The following is a 15,622-nucleotide window of genomic DNA, read 5'->3' as shown; positions in this document are numbered from 1 at the left end:
ATTCTCAGCTTTGGGATGTATCAGATACAATCAAAGTGCGGATTTAGTAAGCTAAACATTTAAACTCGTGAGCAATTGGTGGATGCAGGATTGATTTCAACATTTAAGAGAAATTTGGATAGGGTACATGGATGAGAGGGATGTGGAGTGTTATGGTCTGGGTGCAGGACAATGGGACTAGGCAGATTCAGCACCAAAGGAACTTTTTCTGTGCTGTATATGCTATGACTCTATAACTCTATGTTGGGAAAGCATTCATGGAGACAATCTTCACAGATTTTAGTTAAATTTTGTTTAATTGTATTTAATTAATTTTATTCATTGAGATACTGCATGAAATAGGCCCTCCAGCCCTTCAAGCCATGTTGCCCAGAAACCTCCTAGCCTAATCATGGTACAATTTTCAATAACTAATTAACCTACCAACCGGTACGTCTTTGGACTGTGGGAGGAACAGGAACACCTGGAGGAAACCCACATAATCACGGGGAGAATGTACAATCTCCTTACAGGCAGCATTGGGAATTGAACCCTGGTTGCCTGTACTGTAAAGTGTTGTGCTAACTACTACCATAAGAAATCATAAGACCATAAGACATAGGGTCAGAATTAGGCCAATTCATCATGGCTGACCAAATTTTCCTCTCTGCCTCAAACTCCTTGCATTTCCTCATATTCCTTCATGCCTTGAGCAGTCAATAATCTATCAACCTCTGCCTTAAATATACATTTGGTCTCCACAGCTGCCTGTGACAAAGAATTCCACAGATTCACTACCCTCAGGCTGAAGAAATCTCCATTCTAAAAGGACACCCCCTCTATTCTGAGGCTGTGTCCTTGGGTCCTCCATCGGAAACATCCCCTCTGCATGCACGCTATTAAGGCCTTTCACCATTCAATAGGTTTCAATGACTTCACCCCTCATTCTTCTGAATTTCAGCAAATACAAGCAGAGCCATCAAACACTCTTCATATGACAAGCCATTCAATCCTGGAATCATTTCCTTGAACCTCTTTTGAATCCTCTCCAGTTTCACCACATCCTTTCTAAGATAAGGGGCCCAAATCTGCTCACAATACTCCAAGAGAGGCCTCACCAGTTCTTTATAAAGTCTCAATATTATATTCTTGCTTTTATATTCTAGTCCTCTTGAAATGAAGCTAACATTGCATTTGCCTTCCTTGCCACAGTCTGAACCTACGAATTAACCTTTAGGGAATCTGCACAAGCATTCCCAAGTCCCTTTGCAACTTAGTTTTTTTGAATTTTCTCTCCATTTAGAAAATAGTCAACCCTTCCCTTTCATCTACAAAAGTACATGACCATTCACTTCCTGTCACTGTATTCCATCTGTCATTTCTTTGCCATTCTCCGAATCTTTCTAAGTCCTTCTGCCGCCTCTCTATAAGACCATAAGAAATAGGAGAAGAATTAGGCCATTCATTTCATCGAGTCTGCTCCGCCATTCCATCATGGCTGATCCTGGATCCCACTCAACCACATACACCTGCCTTCTTGCCATATCCTTTGATGCCCTAACCAATCAGGAAGCAATCAACTTCTGTCTTAACTATCCCCATGCACTTGGCCTCCCTGCAATCTGTGGCAGAGCATTCCACAGATTCACTACTCTCTGGTGAATAAAATTCCTCCTTACCTCTGTTCCTAAAGGCCACCTCTCAATCTTCAGGCTGTGCCCTCTAACTTTGGATACCTCCACCATTGGAAACATCCTCTCCACATCCGCCCTATCAAGTTCTTTAAAAAATTTGTTAGGTTTCAGTGAGATTCCCCCCTCACATTCTAAGTTCCAGTGAGTATCGGCACAAAGCTGCCAAATGCTCCTCCCATTCCCAGAATCATTCTTGTGAACCTCCTCTGGACTCTCTCTAATGACAACACATCCTCTCTGGGCCCAAAGTTGTTGACAATATACCAAGTGCCACCTGGCTAGTGCCTTATAAAGCCTCCTTTCCTTTACTTTCTATTCCCCTTGAAATAAATGCCAACATTCAAATCTCTTAATATCTTTTTTCCGTTAGACCTGACAAAGGTTCTCGACCCAAAATATTGACTGTACTTCTTCCTATAGATGCTGCCTGGCCTGCTGCATTCCACCAGCATTTTGTGTGTGTTGCCTGATTTTCCAGATTCTGCAGATTTTCTCGCGATTGCATTTGCCTTCTTTACCATAGACTTAACTTGTAAATTAACCTTCTGGGAGTCTTGCACAAGATCCTCTGCATCCCTTATGTTTGAACTTCCCCATTTAGATAATAGTCTGCACTATTGCTCCTTTTACCAAAATGCATTATCATGCATTTCCCAACACTGTATTCCATCCGGACAACCAGCCCTTTCACCTATCTTCATATTGTATGCAAACTTGGCAACAAAGCCATCAATTCCATCATCCAAATCATTGTCATATAACGTAAGAAGAATTGGTCCTACCACAGATCCCTGTGGAACACCACTAGTCACCATCAGCCAAACAGAAAGGTTCCTTTTATTCCCACTCTTTGCCTCCTGCCAATCAGCCACTGCTTTATCCTTGCTAGAATCTTTCCTTTAATTCCATGGACTCATAGCTTGTTAGGCAGCCTCATGTGTGGCACCTTGTCTGAAGCCCTTTTGAAAATTCAAGCGTACTACGCTACTGTGCTGCCCCAGTTTGTTCAACACATTAATCATACTTTGCCATCATTATCATTCTTTCAAAATAGTCACAATTATTTACTTGAATAAATATGGATAAATATTGGTTTAACTGGACAAATCTCCATTCCTACGAATATCAGTAACATATTGATGCAATGTAATGATGTAATGTAATGTAATGATGCAGCTCTATAAAACTCTAGTTAGGCCACAATTGGAGTATTGTGTCCAGTTCTGGTCACCTCACTATAGGAAGGATGTGGAAGCATTGGAAAGGGTACAGAGGAGATTTACCAGGATGCTGCCTGGTTTAGAGAGTATGCATTATGATCAGAGATTAAGGGAGCTAGGGCTTTACTCTTTGGAGAGAAGAAGGATGAGAGGAGACATGACAGAGGTGTACAAGTTATTAAGAGGAATAGATAGAGTGGATAGCCAGCGCCTCTTCCCCAGGGCACCACTGCTCAATACAAGAGGACATGGCTTTAAGTTAAGGGGTGGGAAGTTCAAGGGGGATGTTAGAGGAAGATTTTTTACTCAGAGAGTGGTTGGTGCGTGGAATACACTGCCTGAGTCAGTGGTGGAGGCAGATACACTTGTGAAATTTAAGGGACTACTAGACAAGTATATGGAGGAATTTAAGGTGGGGGGTTATATGGGAGGCAGGGTTTGAGGGTCAGCACAACATTGTGGGTCGAAGGGGCTGTAATGTGCTGTACTATGTTCTATGTTCAATTATCCTCAGAGACCTACAAGCAGGTCTGTACTTTTAGTAAAGAAAAAGAAGAGCAATGGGATGTCAGAATTGCAGATTGATATTAATACAATTTACATTTTGTTACCTTTCTCTGCAGGCTTTGGTTTCTCTTTCTTCATAGTTTCAGCCTCTAAGCATGTGGTGAACAATTGAATTAAGATCAATATTGTTCATACTTCAATCTTACATAAATATTAAGTAAATATGAACAAATGTACATCAAACATTAGTAAAATCACAGGAGAATTTTTGTCTCAACATGCTTTTTCAGCACAAATTAAAAGATAGAAAAGAAAGATTACTTTTATTTGTCACATGTACATTGAAATATACATTGAAATAGGTTGTTTACATCAAAGTAAATCAGCGAGGATTGTGGTGGGGGGCCCATAAGTTTCCAGCACCAGCGTAGCTCGCCCACAACTCACTAACCCTAACGTGGGAGGAAACCAAAGCACCCAGAGGAAACGTAGACAGTCACTGGGAGAACATGCAATCTCCTTATAGACAGAGGTGGGAGTCGAGTACTGACCTTACAGTCTGTGCTGTAAAGTGTTGAACTATCTCCTGTGCTACTGTAGACATCCCACCTCTCCCGGAAGTTTCAGGAGTCTCCCGTGTATTTGATAGTGGCTTCCTGATGCCCACAAATTATATACAATATCCCGGATTTCGATTTTTGAGAGAGAGTGAGTGAGAGAGAGAGAGAGAGAGAGAGAGAGTGAGTGAGTGAGTGAGTGCGTGAGTGAGTGAGAGAGAGAGAGTGAGTGAGTGAGAGAGAGAGAGAGAGAGAGAGAGTGAGTGAGTGAGAGAGAGAGAGAGAGAGAGAGAGAAAGAAAGAGAGAGAGCGCCATGGCAGTGTGTTCCAAAAAAAAGAAAATATAAAATGTACTTCAACCCAGACTACACTAAAGTGTACCCCTGCCTAATAGGGGTCAAAACTAATGACAGTCTTGCTCGCTGCACTGTTTGCAACAGTGACTATTCTATTGTCCATGGTGGGTTAAGACTGTAAAAGACATGTTGAGGTGAGTTTAACAGGTGTCATTCATTCATTAGCATAGCTAACATTATTTAAACTAGCTGGCTAGCTGCTGAGGAGCTACTCTATTGCAGACGTCCCACCTCTCCCAGAAGTTCCGGGAGTCTCCCACAAATTGATGGTGCTACCTTCCTGAAATGAGTTTTTGCAGGGTGGGATGTCTGCTTCTGCACTACTGTGCTGCTTGCTTTGATGCCTCCTGCATTATTGAATGTAATGCCCAAAAATAAATTGGATCCACCCATTTCTTGCTTCTGTTATGGGGTGGACACCATTCCTATCATGTCAGGGGTCCAGTGAATACATTAACATTAAACACATTTAACAGTGCATATGCTAAAGGGTCAGGTGACATAAGCACCTCAGCACCAGTTATGACTATCAGTTCCTCGACTTTCCTCTCAAATCACAGTATCTGGTGCATGTCAGTATAAAGAAGGCAGAAATGTTAGATATTGTGGAGCACATAACATGAAGCAGATGTGCAAAGATGGCAGTGTGTGTTGAGGAAATATGCAAATTGTTGGCTTCTGTGATGGAGTGCACTTCTAGCTGGCCATGTTGGATTTGAAATATGGAAGAAAATATCAAACTCGAATCAGTCAAGGACAGCGGGATGGAGACATCCATTCTGCGAGACTGTCCTTGCAGACACCCCCCCTCCGCCCCCCCAATTTTGTGGACTCTGAACTGATTCTTGCTCTGGGATAATCTAATCAGAACAATTGAATGTGGACACAAGGAGCTTCTGGTAAATGACCTGCTAGACCTCAGACCATTCTCAGACAAGTAGCTATGTATTATGTTAAATGCCAGATTTACCAAAGAAGCAATCTGTAATCTCATTAGACTGAATGTCTGGGTTGCTTAAATTATTACCACTCGAAATTGAAAGAAACAAAAACACAAGGTTGGGGGGTAGAAACCATAGAACAATGTGGATTCTGTAGCCCAGAACCTGAGCCAATAAAAAGGTGTTAAGGGTCAACCAGGTGATGTTTATCCAATGACACTGGGATGTTATATTTCCATTGATAAGGAATAAATATAAAAGTGGACACTTCGATTGCACTATCAGTGATAACACTGGAGAATCACCATCGTGGGGAAGAACCCAGGGGCAGAGAGAAGAAAGGATCGATCATCTGGCCAGCAGAGATTCCCTATTTTGCTGTTATAAATTGGGAAAGTGGTCTGAGTGAGCATTGGTACAGAGGAAACAGTCGAATTCTTGTTCTGTGTTATTTGCCTGGGGTCAACATAGTGGCTTTGTTGTTTGTGCAGAGACAATAAAGTGTGAGCTTCAATTAATTAAAAGCTGTGTAGTGAGTTTCCTATCCTAGTTCCTTTGACAAACGGCCAACATCTTTTGACTTCTGTATCAGATTTTATTGTGTACTTCAGGAAATACCCTCTTTCCACTTTTGGAAACTGTTGGTTCTTCATTCTTACATAAGTTATCAAATAAAACATTGACTAATGTTGAAATTATACATTATGACTAGCCATATAATCCTTGCTTTGTTACTGTTATGTTTTGTGACTCCAGGAACTAATTGAAAGAAAAACACGGGAGCCAGGGATATGGGTCAACTTAGCTTTGCTTTCGTGAGGTACTCACACATGACATGGTGGTGTAATGATGTACACCATTCATGTACCTCGTACATATAACCCATAATGAATCAAACTATATATTTACAATATTACTCAAATATTGTTAAAATATTAAATATACTACACAGTTACCTTTTGTTTTTGTTGTCAGAGCTGATTTTGGTTTTTGTAGCTTTTCTGGCTCTGTAGGTAAGAGAAGAATAAATATTGTCAATTGTGTAACAAATATATATTATTCATCTACACCCTCAAGCAAAACCATTTTTAATTAACAAATGACATGTAATAGTGTTTAATGTTGTTAACAAATTAACAAATAATCGACCGTTACAACAGAAAAAACTAGTTCATTCATAATATCAGCAACAATATTTGATTAATTTTGGGTCTTTGCTGCAAGACACATATCATAGGCATCCGTTAGTCTTGTGAGACCATGGATTTGTGCCTTGGAAGGCTTCCAGGGTGCAGGCTTGGGCAAGGTTGTATGGAAGACCGGCAGTTGCCCATGCTGCAAGTCTCCCCTCTCCACACCACCAATGTTGTCCAAGGGAAGGATATTAGGACCCATACGGCTTGGCACTGGTGTTGTCGCAGAGCAGTGTGTGGTTAAGTGCCTTGCTCAAGGACACAACACACTGTCTTAGCCAAAGCTCGAACTAGCGACCTTCAAATCACTAGACGAACGTCTTAATCACTTGGCCATGCGCCAGCACAAGACACATATAAATACTTAAATATCGGTGCGTAGTGGTTAGCACAACAGTTTACAGTACAAGTGACTCATATTCAGTTCCCACCTCCGTCTGTAAGGAGTTTATACATTTTCCTCGTGATTGCATTGGTTTCCTCCAGATGCTCTTGTTTCCTCCACAGTCCAGATATACCAGTTGGTAGGTTAATTGGTCATTGTAAACTGTCCTGTGATTAGGCTAGGATTAACTCTGAAATTCTACAACACTTGCATCAAACTAAAAACATCATGACAATGGATGTTGTTATAATTCTTGCTCACCAGAGAAATCTAATTTTGGGTGCATAAAGGAGCAAGTCAAAGGAAATTTATTATCGAAGTATGTATATGTACTTTTAAGAGACTCTTAGGTAGGTAGATGGAGCTTAGAAAAATAGAGGGCTATGCAGTAGGGAAATTCTAGGCAGCTGCTAGAGTAGGTCAGTACAACATTGTGGGTCGAAGGGTTGTGTGCTGTAGATTTCTATGTTTCTACTTCTATGTTGTGTCACCATATACAACTTTGCAAGTCATTTTCTTGCAGGCATTCACAGGAAAATAAAGAAATATAATAGAATTTATAAACAACTGTAAACAAGGATTGACAAACAACAATGCGCAAAAAAGGATATAATGTACAAATAACAATAATAAGTCAATAAATAGTACTGAAAAAATGAGAGTGAAGTTAATCATGCTGGTTCAAGAGCCTGATTTTGTCTACGACACTCAGCACATATTTTTAGGTCAGCCACCTATCTCAGTTAGATTAAACTTTCCATCATTTCGGTCATGATTTGCCGTAGCTCTCTACACTTGGCACAGAAATATGCTTTCTATTTTCTTCATTTGGAAATTTTGAGAGTGCAGAGTTTGTATGTTCCTGTCAGGATTAAAGGCAAATTGAATAGGAATAAGGAACCTTGGTTCTCAAGGGATATTGCAACTCTGATAAAGAAGAGGGAGTTGTATGAAATGTATAGGAAACAGGGGGTAAATCAGGTGCTTGAGGAGTATAAGAAGTGCAAGAAAATACTTAAGAAAGAAATCAGGAGGGCTAAAAGAAGACATGAGGTTGCCTTGGCAGTCAAAGTGAAGGATAATCCAAAGAGCTTTTACAAGTATATTAAGAGCAAAAGGATTGTAAGGGATAAAATTGGTCCTCTTGAAGATCAGAGTGGTCAGCTTTGTGCGGAACCAAAGGAAATGGGGGAGATCTTAAATAGGTTTTTTGCATCTGTATTTACTAAGGAAGCTGGCATGAAATCTATGGAATTGAGGGAATCAAGTAGTGAGACCATGGAAACTGTACAGATTGAAAAGGAGGAGGTGCTTGCTGTCTTGAGGAAAATTAAAGTGATAAATCCCCGAGACCTGACAGAGTGTTCCCTCGGACCTTGAAGGAGACTAGTGTTGAAATTGCGGGGGCCCTGGCAGAAATATTTAAAATGTCGCTGTCTACGGGTGAAGTGCCGGAGGATTGGAGAGTGACTCACGTTGTTCCGTTGTTTAAAAAAGGATCGAAAAGTAATCCGGGAAATTATAGGCTGGTGAGTTTAACATCAGTAGTAGGTAAGTTATTGGAGGCAGTACTAAGAGACAGAATCTACAAGCATTTGGATAGACAGGGGGTTATTAGGGAGAGCCAACATGGCTTTGTGCGTGGTAGGTCATGTTTGACCAATTTGTTGGAGTTTTTCGAGGAGGTTACCAGGAAAGTGGATGAAGGGAAGGCAGTGGATATTGTCTACATGGACTTCAGTAAGGCCTTTGACAAGGTCCCGCATGGGAGGTTAGTTAGGAAAATTCAGTCGCTAGGTATACATGGAGAGGTGGTAAATTGGATTAGACATTGGCTCGATGGAAGAAGCCAGAGAGTGGTGGTAGAGAATTGCTTCTCTGAGTGGAGGCCTGTGACTAGTGGTGTGCCACAGGGATCAGTGCTGGGTCCATTGTTATTTGTCATCTATATCAATGATCTGGATGATAATGTGGTAAATTGGATCAGCAAGTTTGCTGATGATACAAAGATTGGAGGTGTAGTAGACAGTGAGGAAGGTTTTCAGAGCCTGCAGAGGGACTTGGACCAGCTGGAAAAATGGGCTGATAAATGGCAGATGGGGTTTAATACAGACAAGTGTGAGGTATTGCACGTTGGAAGGACAAACCAAGGTAGAACATACAGGGTTAATGGTAAGGCACTGAGGAGTGCAGTGGAACAGAGGGATCTGGGAATACAGATAGAAAATTCCCTAAAAGTGTCGTCACAGGTAGATAGGATCGTAAAGAGAGCTTTTGGTACACTGGCCTTTATTAATCGAAGTATTGAGTATAAGAGCTGGAATGTTATGATGAGGTTGTATAAGGCATTGGTGAGGACGAATCTGGAGTATTGTGTTCAGTTTTGGTCACCAAATTACAGGAAGGAAATAAATAAGGTTGAAAGAGTGCAGAGAAGGTTTACAAGGATGTTGCCGGGACTTGAGAAACTCAGTTACAGAGAAAGGTCGAATAGGTTAGGACTTTATTCCCTGGAGCATAGAAGAATGAGGAGAGATTTGATAGAGGTATATAAAATTATGATGGGTATAGATAGAGTGAGTGCAAGCAGGCTTTTTCCACTGAGGCAAGGGGAGAAAAAAACCAGAGGACATGGGTTAAGGGTTGAGGGGGGAAAAGTTTAAAGGGAACATTAGGGGGGGCTTCTTCACACAGAGAGTGGTGGGAGTATGGAATGAGCTGCCAGACGAGGTGGTAAATGCGGGTTCTTTTTTAACATTTAAGAATAAATTGGACAGATACATGGATGGGAGGTGTATGGAGGGATATGGTCCGTGTGCAGATCAGTGGGACTAGGCAGAAAATGGTTCGGCACAGCCAAGAAGGGCCAAAGGGTCTGTTTCTGTGCTGTAGTTTCTATGGTTCTATGAGTTCTATTATTTTATATCACCACCTGCTAATTTCTCCTCACTTTACAACAGCCAACTTACTTTGTTATTAAATACAGTACCACTATTAAATGTTGAACTGTTACTCAAAGTTCAAAGGTTGATTCGGCATTTTTTCTTCTTGTATCATTGCAACCAATAGCATTAGCAGTGACTATTCTCCATGGATTTTTATCATCTAATTATGATCAGAAAGGTAAGTTTATTGGGCATGCAAAAATATTCTTCAGCAAACCTTTAGTGTTTAATCTCTCAGTATTTCCCAATGCTTGTTTCCTCCACATGGTAAATTACATTTGGTATATTACATTTCTTGGGCAACTAACAAATGAAGCATTTATTGAATAAATGGTTATGTTTTGGTAATGTTGGAAAGCACTGCCTTTTTTAATAAAACTTTTTAAGATTTGTACTCTTTAACAAACTCATGAATTTTTCACACTCACTGGCAGAAAGTGAGATAGCAACTAAACTAATGGTTTATAATCTTTTTCATTTCTCATTGGCACATTACTCACATGATGTAATTGTTTTATTTATATATCATATTAATTAATTCATCATTATCTAAGATATATAAAACCTTGGTCAGATCCCACTTGGAGTACTGTGTTCAGTTCTGGTCACCTCACTACAAGAAGGATGTGGATACTATAGAGAGAGTGCAGAGGAAATTTACAAGGTTGTTGCCTGGATTGGAGGGCGTACCTTATGAAAATAGGTTGAATGTATTTGGCCTTTTCTCCTTGGAGCGACGGAGGATGAGAGGTGGCCTGATAGAGGTGCATAAGATGATGAGGGGCATTGATCGTGTGGATTGTGTGATCCCAAGGCTGAAATGGCTAACACGAGGGGGCATAGTTTTAAGGTGCTTGAAAATAGGTACCGAAGAGATATCAGGGGCAACTTAAATAATGGAATAGATGGCTTTGTTGCCAAGTTTGCAGATGATATGAAGCTTGCTGGAGGGACAGGTAGTGTTGAGGAAACGGGTAGGATGCAGAAGGACTTAGACAGATTAGGAGAATGTGCAAGAAAATGGCAAATGAAATACAATTTGTAAAATGCATGGTCACGCACTTTGGTAGTAGAAATAAATGTGCGGACTATTTTCTAAATGGAGAGAAAATACAGGAATCTGAGATGCAGAGGGACATGGGAGTTCTTGTGCAGAACACCCTGAAGGTTAACTTACAGGTTGTGTCGGTGGTGAGGAAGGCAAATGCTATGTTAGCATTCATTTTGAAAGGTCTAGAATATAAGAGCAAGGATGTGATGCTGAGGCTTTATAAGGCACTGGTGAGGCCTCACCTTGAGTATTGTGAACAAGTTTGGTCTCCTTATCTTAGAAAAGATATGCTGGCATTGGAGAGGATCCAGAAAAGGTTCACAAGGATGATTCCGAGGATGAAAGGGTTATCAGCGAGGAACATTTGAAGCCTCTGGGTCTGTACTCGCTGGAATTCAGAAGGTTGAAGGGGGATCTCATTGAAACTTTTCAAATATTGAAAGGTCTGGACAGAGTAGATGTGGAAAGGATGTTTCCCATGGTGGGAGAGTCTAGGACAAGAAGGCACAACTTCACGATAGAGGGGCCCCCTTTCAATACAGAGATGCGGAGAAATTTTTTTAGCTGAAGGGTGGTGAATTTGTGGAATTTATTGCCTCATGCAGCTGTGGAAGCCAGGTCGATGGGTATATTTAAGGCAGAGATTGATAGATACTTGATTGGACATGGCATCAAGGGATACGGGGAGAAGGCTGGGAACTGGGGTTGAGGAGGAGATAGAAAAAAAAGATCAGCCATGATTGAATGGCGGAGCAGACTTGATGGTCCAGATGGCCTAATTCTGCTCCTGTGTCTTATGGTCTTATGGTCAGTTTTTCACACAGAGAGTGGTAGGTGCATGGACTGCGCTGCTGGTGGCGGTGGTAGAAGCAGATACAATAGGGTCTTTTAAGAGCCCCTTAGGTAGGTACATAGAGCTTAGAAAAATAGAGGGCTATGTCCTGGGAAATTCTATGTGGTTTTAGAGTAGGTTAAATGGTCGGCACAATACTGTGGGCCGAAGGGCCTGTAATGTGCTGTAAATTTCTATGTTCTATATTCTATCTAAGGAATGTCTTATCTATAAAACTGACAGATTTTTCCGAGGTGCCATCTTTATTCATTTGTCTTATATCGCTTAGCATTAATTCCCCTCTTGGAATCATTTCTCAGCTTTTTGTTTAGTTGGCTTAGTATTTGTGCACTTGCTTATACTCTAAAATAAACTGAAATCCTGGAATTAAGACTCTGCACCATTCTTGCCTCCTGGAAGAACTTTAAGGATCAGAAATTAAATAGGTATCCATCAGTAAGAACTGAGTTTGATAACATTGCCCAAATCAGGGTTTGAATTAAGGATGATGCTACTTTGAATAAAGTTAGCACAGTAATAAGTGGTTGTGAAATACAGGTCAACTAGTTTCCAAGGTCAAGTTACACTGTCCAGTTCCCATGTTTTTTTTTGCAGGCTGATGAGAACATCAAGCAGTGGCATTGTGTCTGCCTCCATAACCTATCCACTAACTATTCTGGCTCTCTGGTTCCCAACCACCAGCAGCTCTAGTTTAAACCCCACCATACAGGATTAGCAAACCTTCCCTTTAGGATATTAGTCCCCATCCAGTTCAGGTGCAAACTGTCCCTTCTGTACATGTCCTAACTTCCCTGGAAGAGAGCCAAATGATCCAGAAATCTTATGCTCTCCCTCCTACACCAACTTTTTAGCCACATGTTAAACTGTATAATCTTCCTAGTTCTGGCCTTACTAGCCCATGGCACGGGTAGCATTCCTGAGATCCTGCATATGTAAAGCGATATGGGCTGAATGCAGGAAATGGAGACTAGTTGGGTGGTCAGTATTTACTTGTTGGTTTGAAGAGCCTTTATCCATGCTGTTTTGATGTGGGACTCTAAAACAGCTAAATTTCTTGAGTTCTAATGAAAGGCCTTTAACCTGAAAAATGAACCTTGTTTTTCTCTCCGCAGATACTGTCTCAATTGATACATGCTTCCAACATACCTCTGTTTTATTTCAGATATCTAGTCTGCAGTTTCTTTATGATCCTCAAAATTATTAAGGTGCTTGACAGAGCAAAGCGAATTTGCTATTGCCCTTGACCGTGGAGAGCATGATGACAGGCTGCATCACTGTCTGGTATGGGGAGGAGGGGCTACTGCACTGGACTGAAAGAATCTGCAGAGGGTTGTAAATCTAGTCAGTTTCATCTTGTGGGGTACTAGCCTACAAAGTACCCAGGACATCTCCAGGGAGCGGTGTCTTAGAAAGGCAGCGCCCATTACTAAAGACCTCCAGCACCCAGGCCATGCCGTTTTCTCATTGTTACCATTAGGTAGGAGGTACAGAAGCCTGAAGCACACACACAGTGATTTAGGAACAGCTTCCTCCCCCTGCCATCTGATTCCTAAATGTTTTTTGCACTTTTTAAATCTTTCATTATATGTCTACTGTAATTGATTTAGTTATTTATTTTTTTTTCTTTTCTATATTAAGTTTTGTATTGAACTGCTGCTGCTTAGTTAACAAATTTCATGTCACGTACTGGTGATAATAAACCTGATTCTGATTCTGATTCTGATTGGTGCACCGGGGTCAAAGTCTGAAGATATGATGTCAATTATTCAGCACAGGAATGAGGTGAGATCTCTTTTCCCCTTTGGTAGTGAACCACTGGAATTTTCTGCCAATAGTGTCATGGAAACCGAGTCAATGAATATATTCAAAACAGATATTAATAGTTTTACCATTAATGAGGGAATGAAGATACAATACTACGCAAAAGCATCAGGCATATGGCTAGGGTGCTTAAAACTTTTTCATAGTACTGTAGTAATTTTATGTATTGCACTGTACTGCTGCCATAAAAAAAAATTCTATGACATAAGTGAGTGATGATAAATCTGGTTCTGATATGGGTCTCTGTTGTGGACTGAGAGTGGAAAGCAGGCCAGGAGAGAAGAATCATGGTTGGGAAAAGGGGAAGGGGAAGAGAAGGGAGCAGGAAGCACCAGAAAGACATTCTGTAATGATCAATAAACCAATTGTTTGGAATCAAATATCCTTGCCTGATATCTCAGGGCTGGGCGTGTCTATACCTGTGCCACTCCCCAACCCCCCAACCCGCCCCCCTGTTCCTGGCACTCCTGCTCCGCCATCTTTCCCACCATCCTCCTGCGGCGCTCCACCCTCACCGTTCCCAATATCCTTTGCTCCCGCCAGATTTACAAACTCACTCTCCACTCCATGTTGACAAACACAGTACTGTGCAAAAGTCTTGGGCACCATAGCTATATATAGGAGCCTAAAACATTTGCTCAGTATAGTACACAAGGTTAATGCAAAAGCAGTGGCTTTAAGAAAAACAATCTATCATGATTTAACTGAATGGCAGGGTAGACAAACAGGTGGAATTGCTTCCTCCTGTTTTTAATCCTTATCTGATTGTTTATACTCTGGTGACAACTAAAATTATAAAAAAAATAAGTTAAAATAACTTTCACCTTGAGCAAATATTGGCTTGTACGAATGGAAGTTTTCATACCAGTGGTATTTTGTTAAAGGTTGTGCAGACGAAACAGAAAATATCTTGCTTAGAAATGTATCTGTTTCATACAGAGATCTGAATGGGTTAGCGTTCTGGTGTGCTGCCCCTTCACACCAGCTCAAGGTCCAGGCCAATCCAATAGGATGGAAACATTGCCCCTCTTTCAGCTGTACTGACCCTCCAGCCAGTAAACATAAAGAACCTCAATACCATTCTGAATGAATTATACCTACAGGCTGTCCCCAGTTACAAACATCCAGTTTGTCAGACACCCATTTGTATGAACAAGCTCCCATAATATTAGTAAATTCAAAACTCTGTATATTTGTTCTGAGGAATGGCAGAACTAGTTTCTCCTCTCGTTCCACTTTTAGTAATCGAGTAAATACCAGTCTTATGTGTTTTTCTGCCTGCAGATTACAATGTTGCTCCTATATCACATGACTTTGTGTGTTTTCTAACGGGGAAAAAAATCCACTTAAGTATATGTTTATTACCAATAGACAGCCTGTACTCTACAAAACTGACTTTGACTCAGTACCGCTTGATGCGAATTGGCAACTTCATACAAAACTTTCTTTTTTAATGGCAAAATGCCAATAACAGGTGTTCAGATCAAATTCCTGATATTTATCTTTTGCTCTTGTTATGAAAATCTCCGGGCTAAAAGTACTCAAGATAGAATGTATCTCCAAGAATGAATGATAGTAAAACTACCCTTTTAAAATGAATGTGTTCTATTACACTAGTCCTGACAATTTTCACTTGGGTATCCACAAAAGTATTGAATGAACCTTCTTTTTCTTTGATTAACCTTACCTAAGATAGGTTCAATGGTCTCATTTTCCACTTTTACACCATTTTGCTCTGATTGACAATTATGAAAGAGGTAATGCTTGATACACCAGAGTTACTTCAAGGTTAATAACGATGAAAATCTGTTCAAAGTAGTAAATTTTGTTAATCATCTATATAAAGACTTTACATCATAAGAAACCACAGAAAGGAAATGAATAATTTAACTGCATGATGTAATGTCTGACCTTGCTTAAACATATGTAGTGCCACTGTGCTGTCTAAAATTGCTAAAAACATAGATATAAATAAGAAATTTTGGTATCACTTCCTGATGCAACGGGCACTACAACTTTGTGAGCAGTTGCATGCCGCAATAGGAGTCAAATAACATGAGTAATCTGTATACATACATCTTTTGATGCTTCTGGACACATCCTCAGTGATGTTCCTGGAA

The 15,622-nt window shown here is 40.6% G+C and overlaps 1 protein-coding gene across 1 annotated transcript in view; it reads right to left on the bottom strand.

Moving 5' to 3' along the window:
* trdn (triadin) overlaps window positions 1-15,622 on the bottom strand; it is a 559,007-nt gene that overhangs the window by 109,958 nt on the left and 433,427 nt on the right. Inside the window, exons 41-42 of the mRNA XM_072251580.1 lie at window positions 6,211-6,261; window positions 3,505-3,549 (exon numbers count right to left, since the gene is read on the bottom strand). Of these exons, the coding sequence (XP_072107681.1) occupies window positions 3,505-3,549; window positions 6,211-6,261 (96 nt within the window). The remainder of the gene's footprint in view (window positions 1-3,504; window positions 3,550-6,210; window positions 6,262-15,622) is intronic.

This window comes from Mobula birostris, chromosome 2, assembly GCF_030028105.1.
Source record: "Mobula birostris isolate sMobBir1 chromosome 2, sMobBir1.hap1, whole genome shotgun sequence".
Lineage (NCBI taxonomy): Eukaryota > Metazoa > Chordata > Chondrichthyes > Myliobatiformes > Myliobatidae > Mobula > Mobula birostris.
The sequence above is the reverse complement of the archived record's forward strand: the minus strand, read 5'-3'. Positions and strand labels throughout refer to the sequence as shown.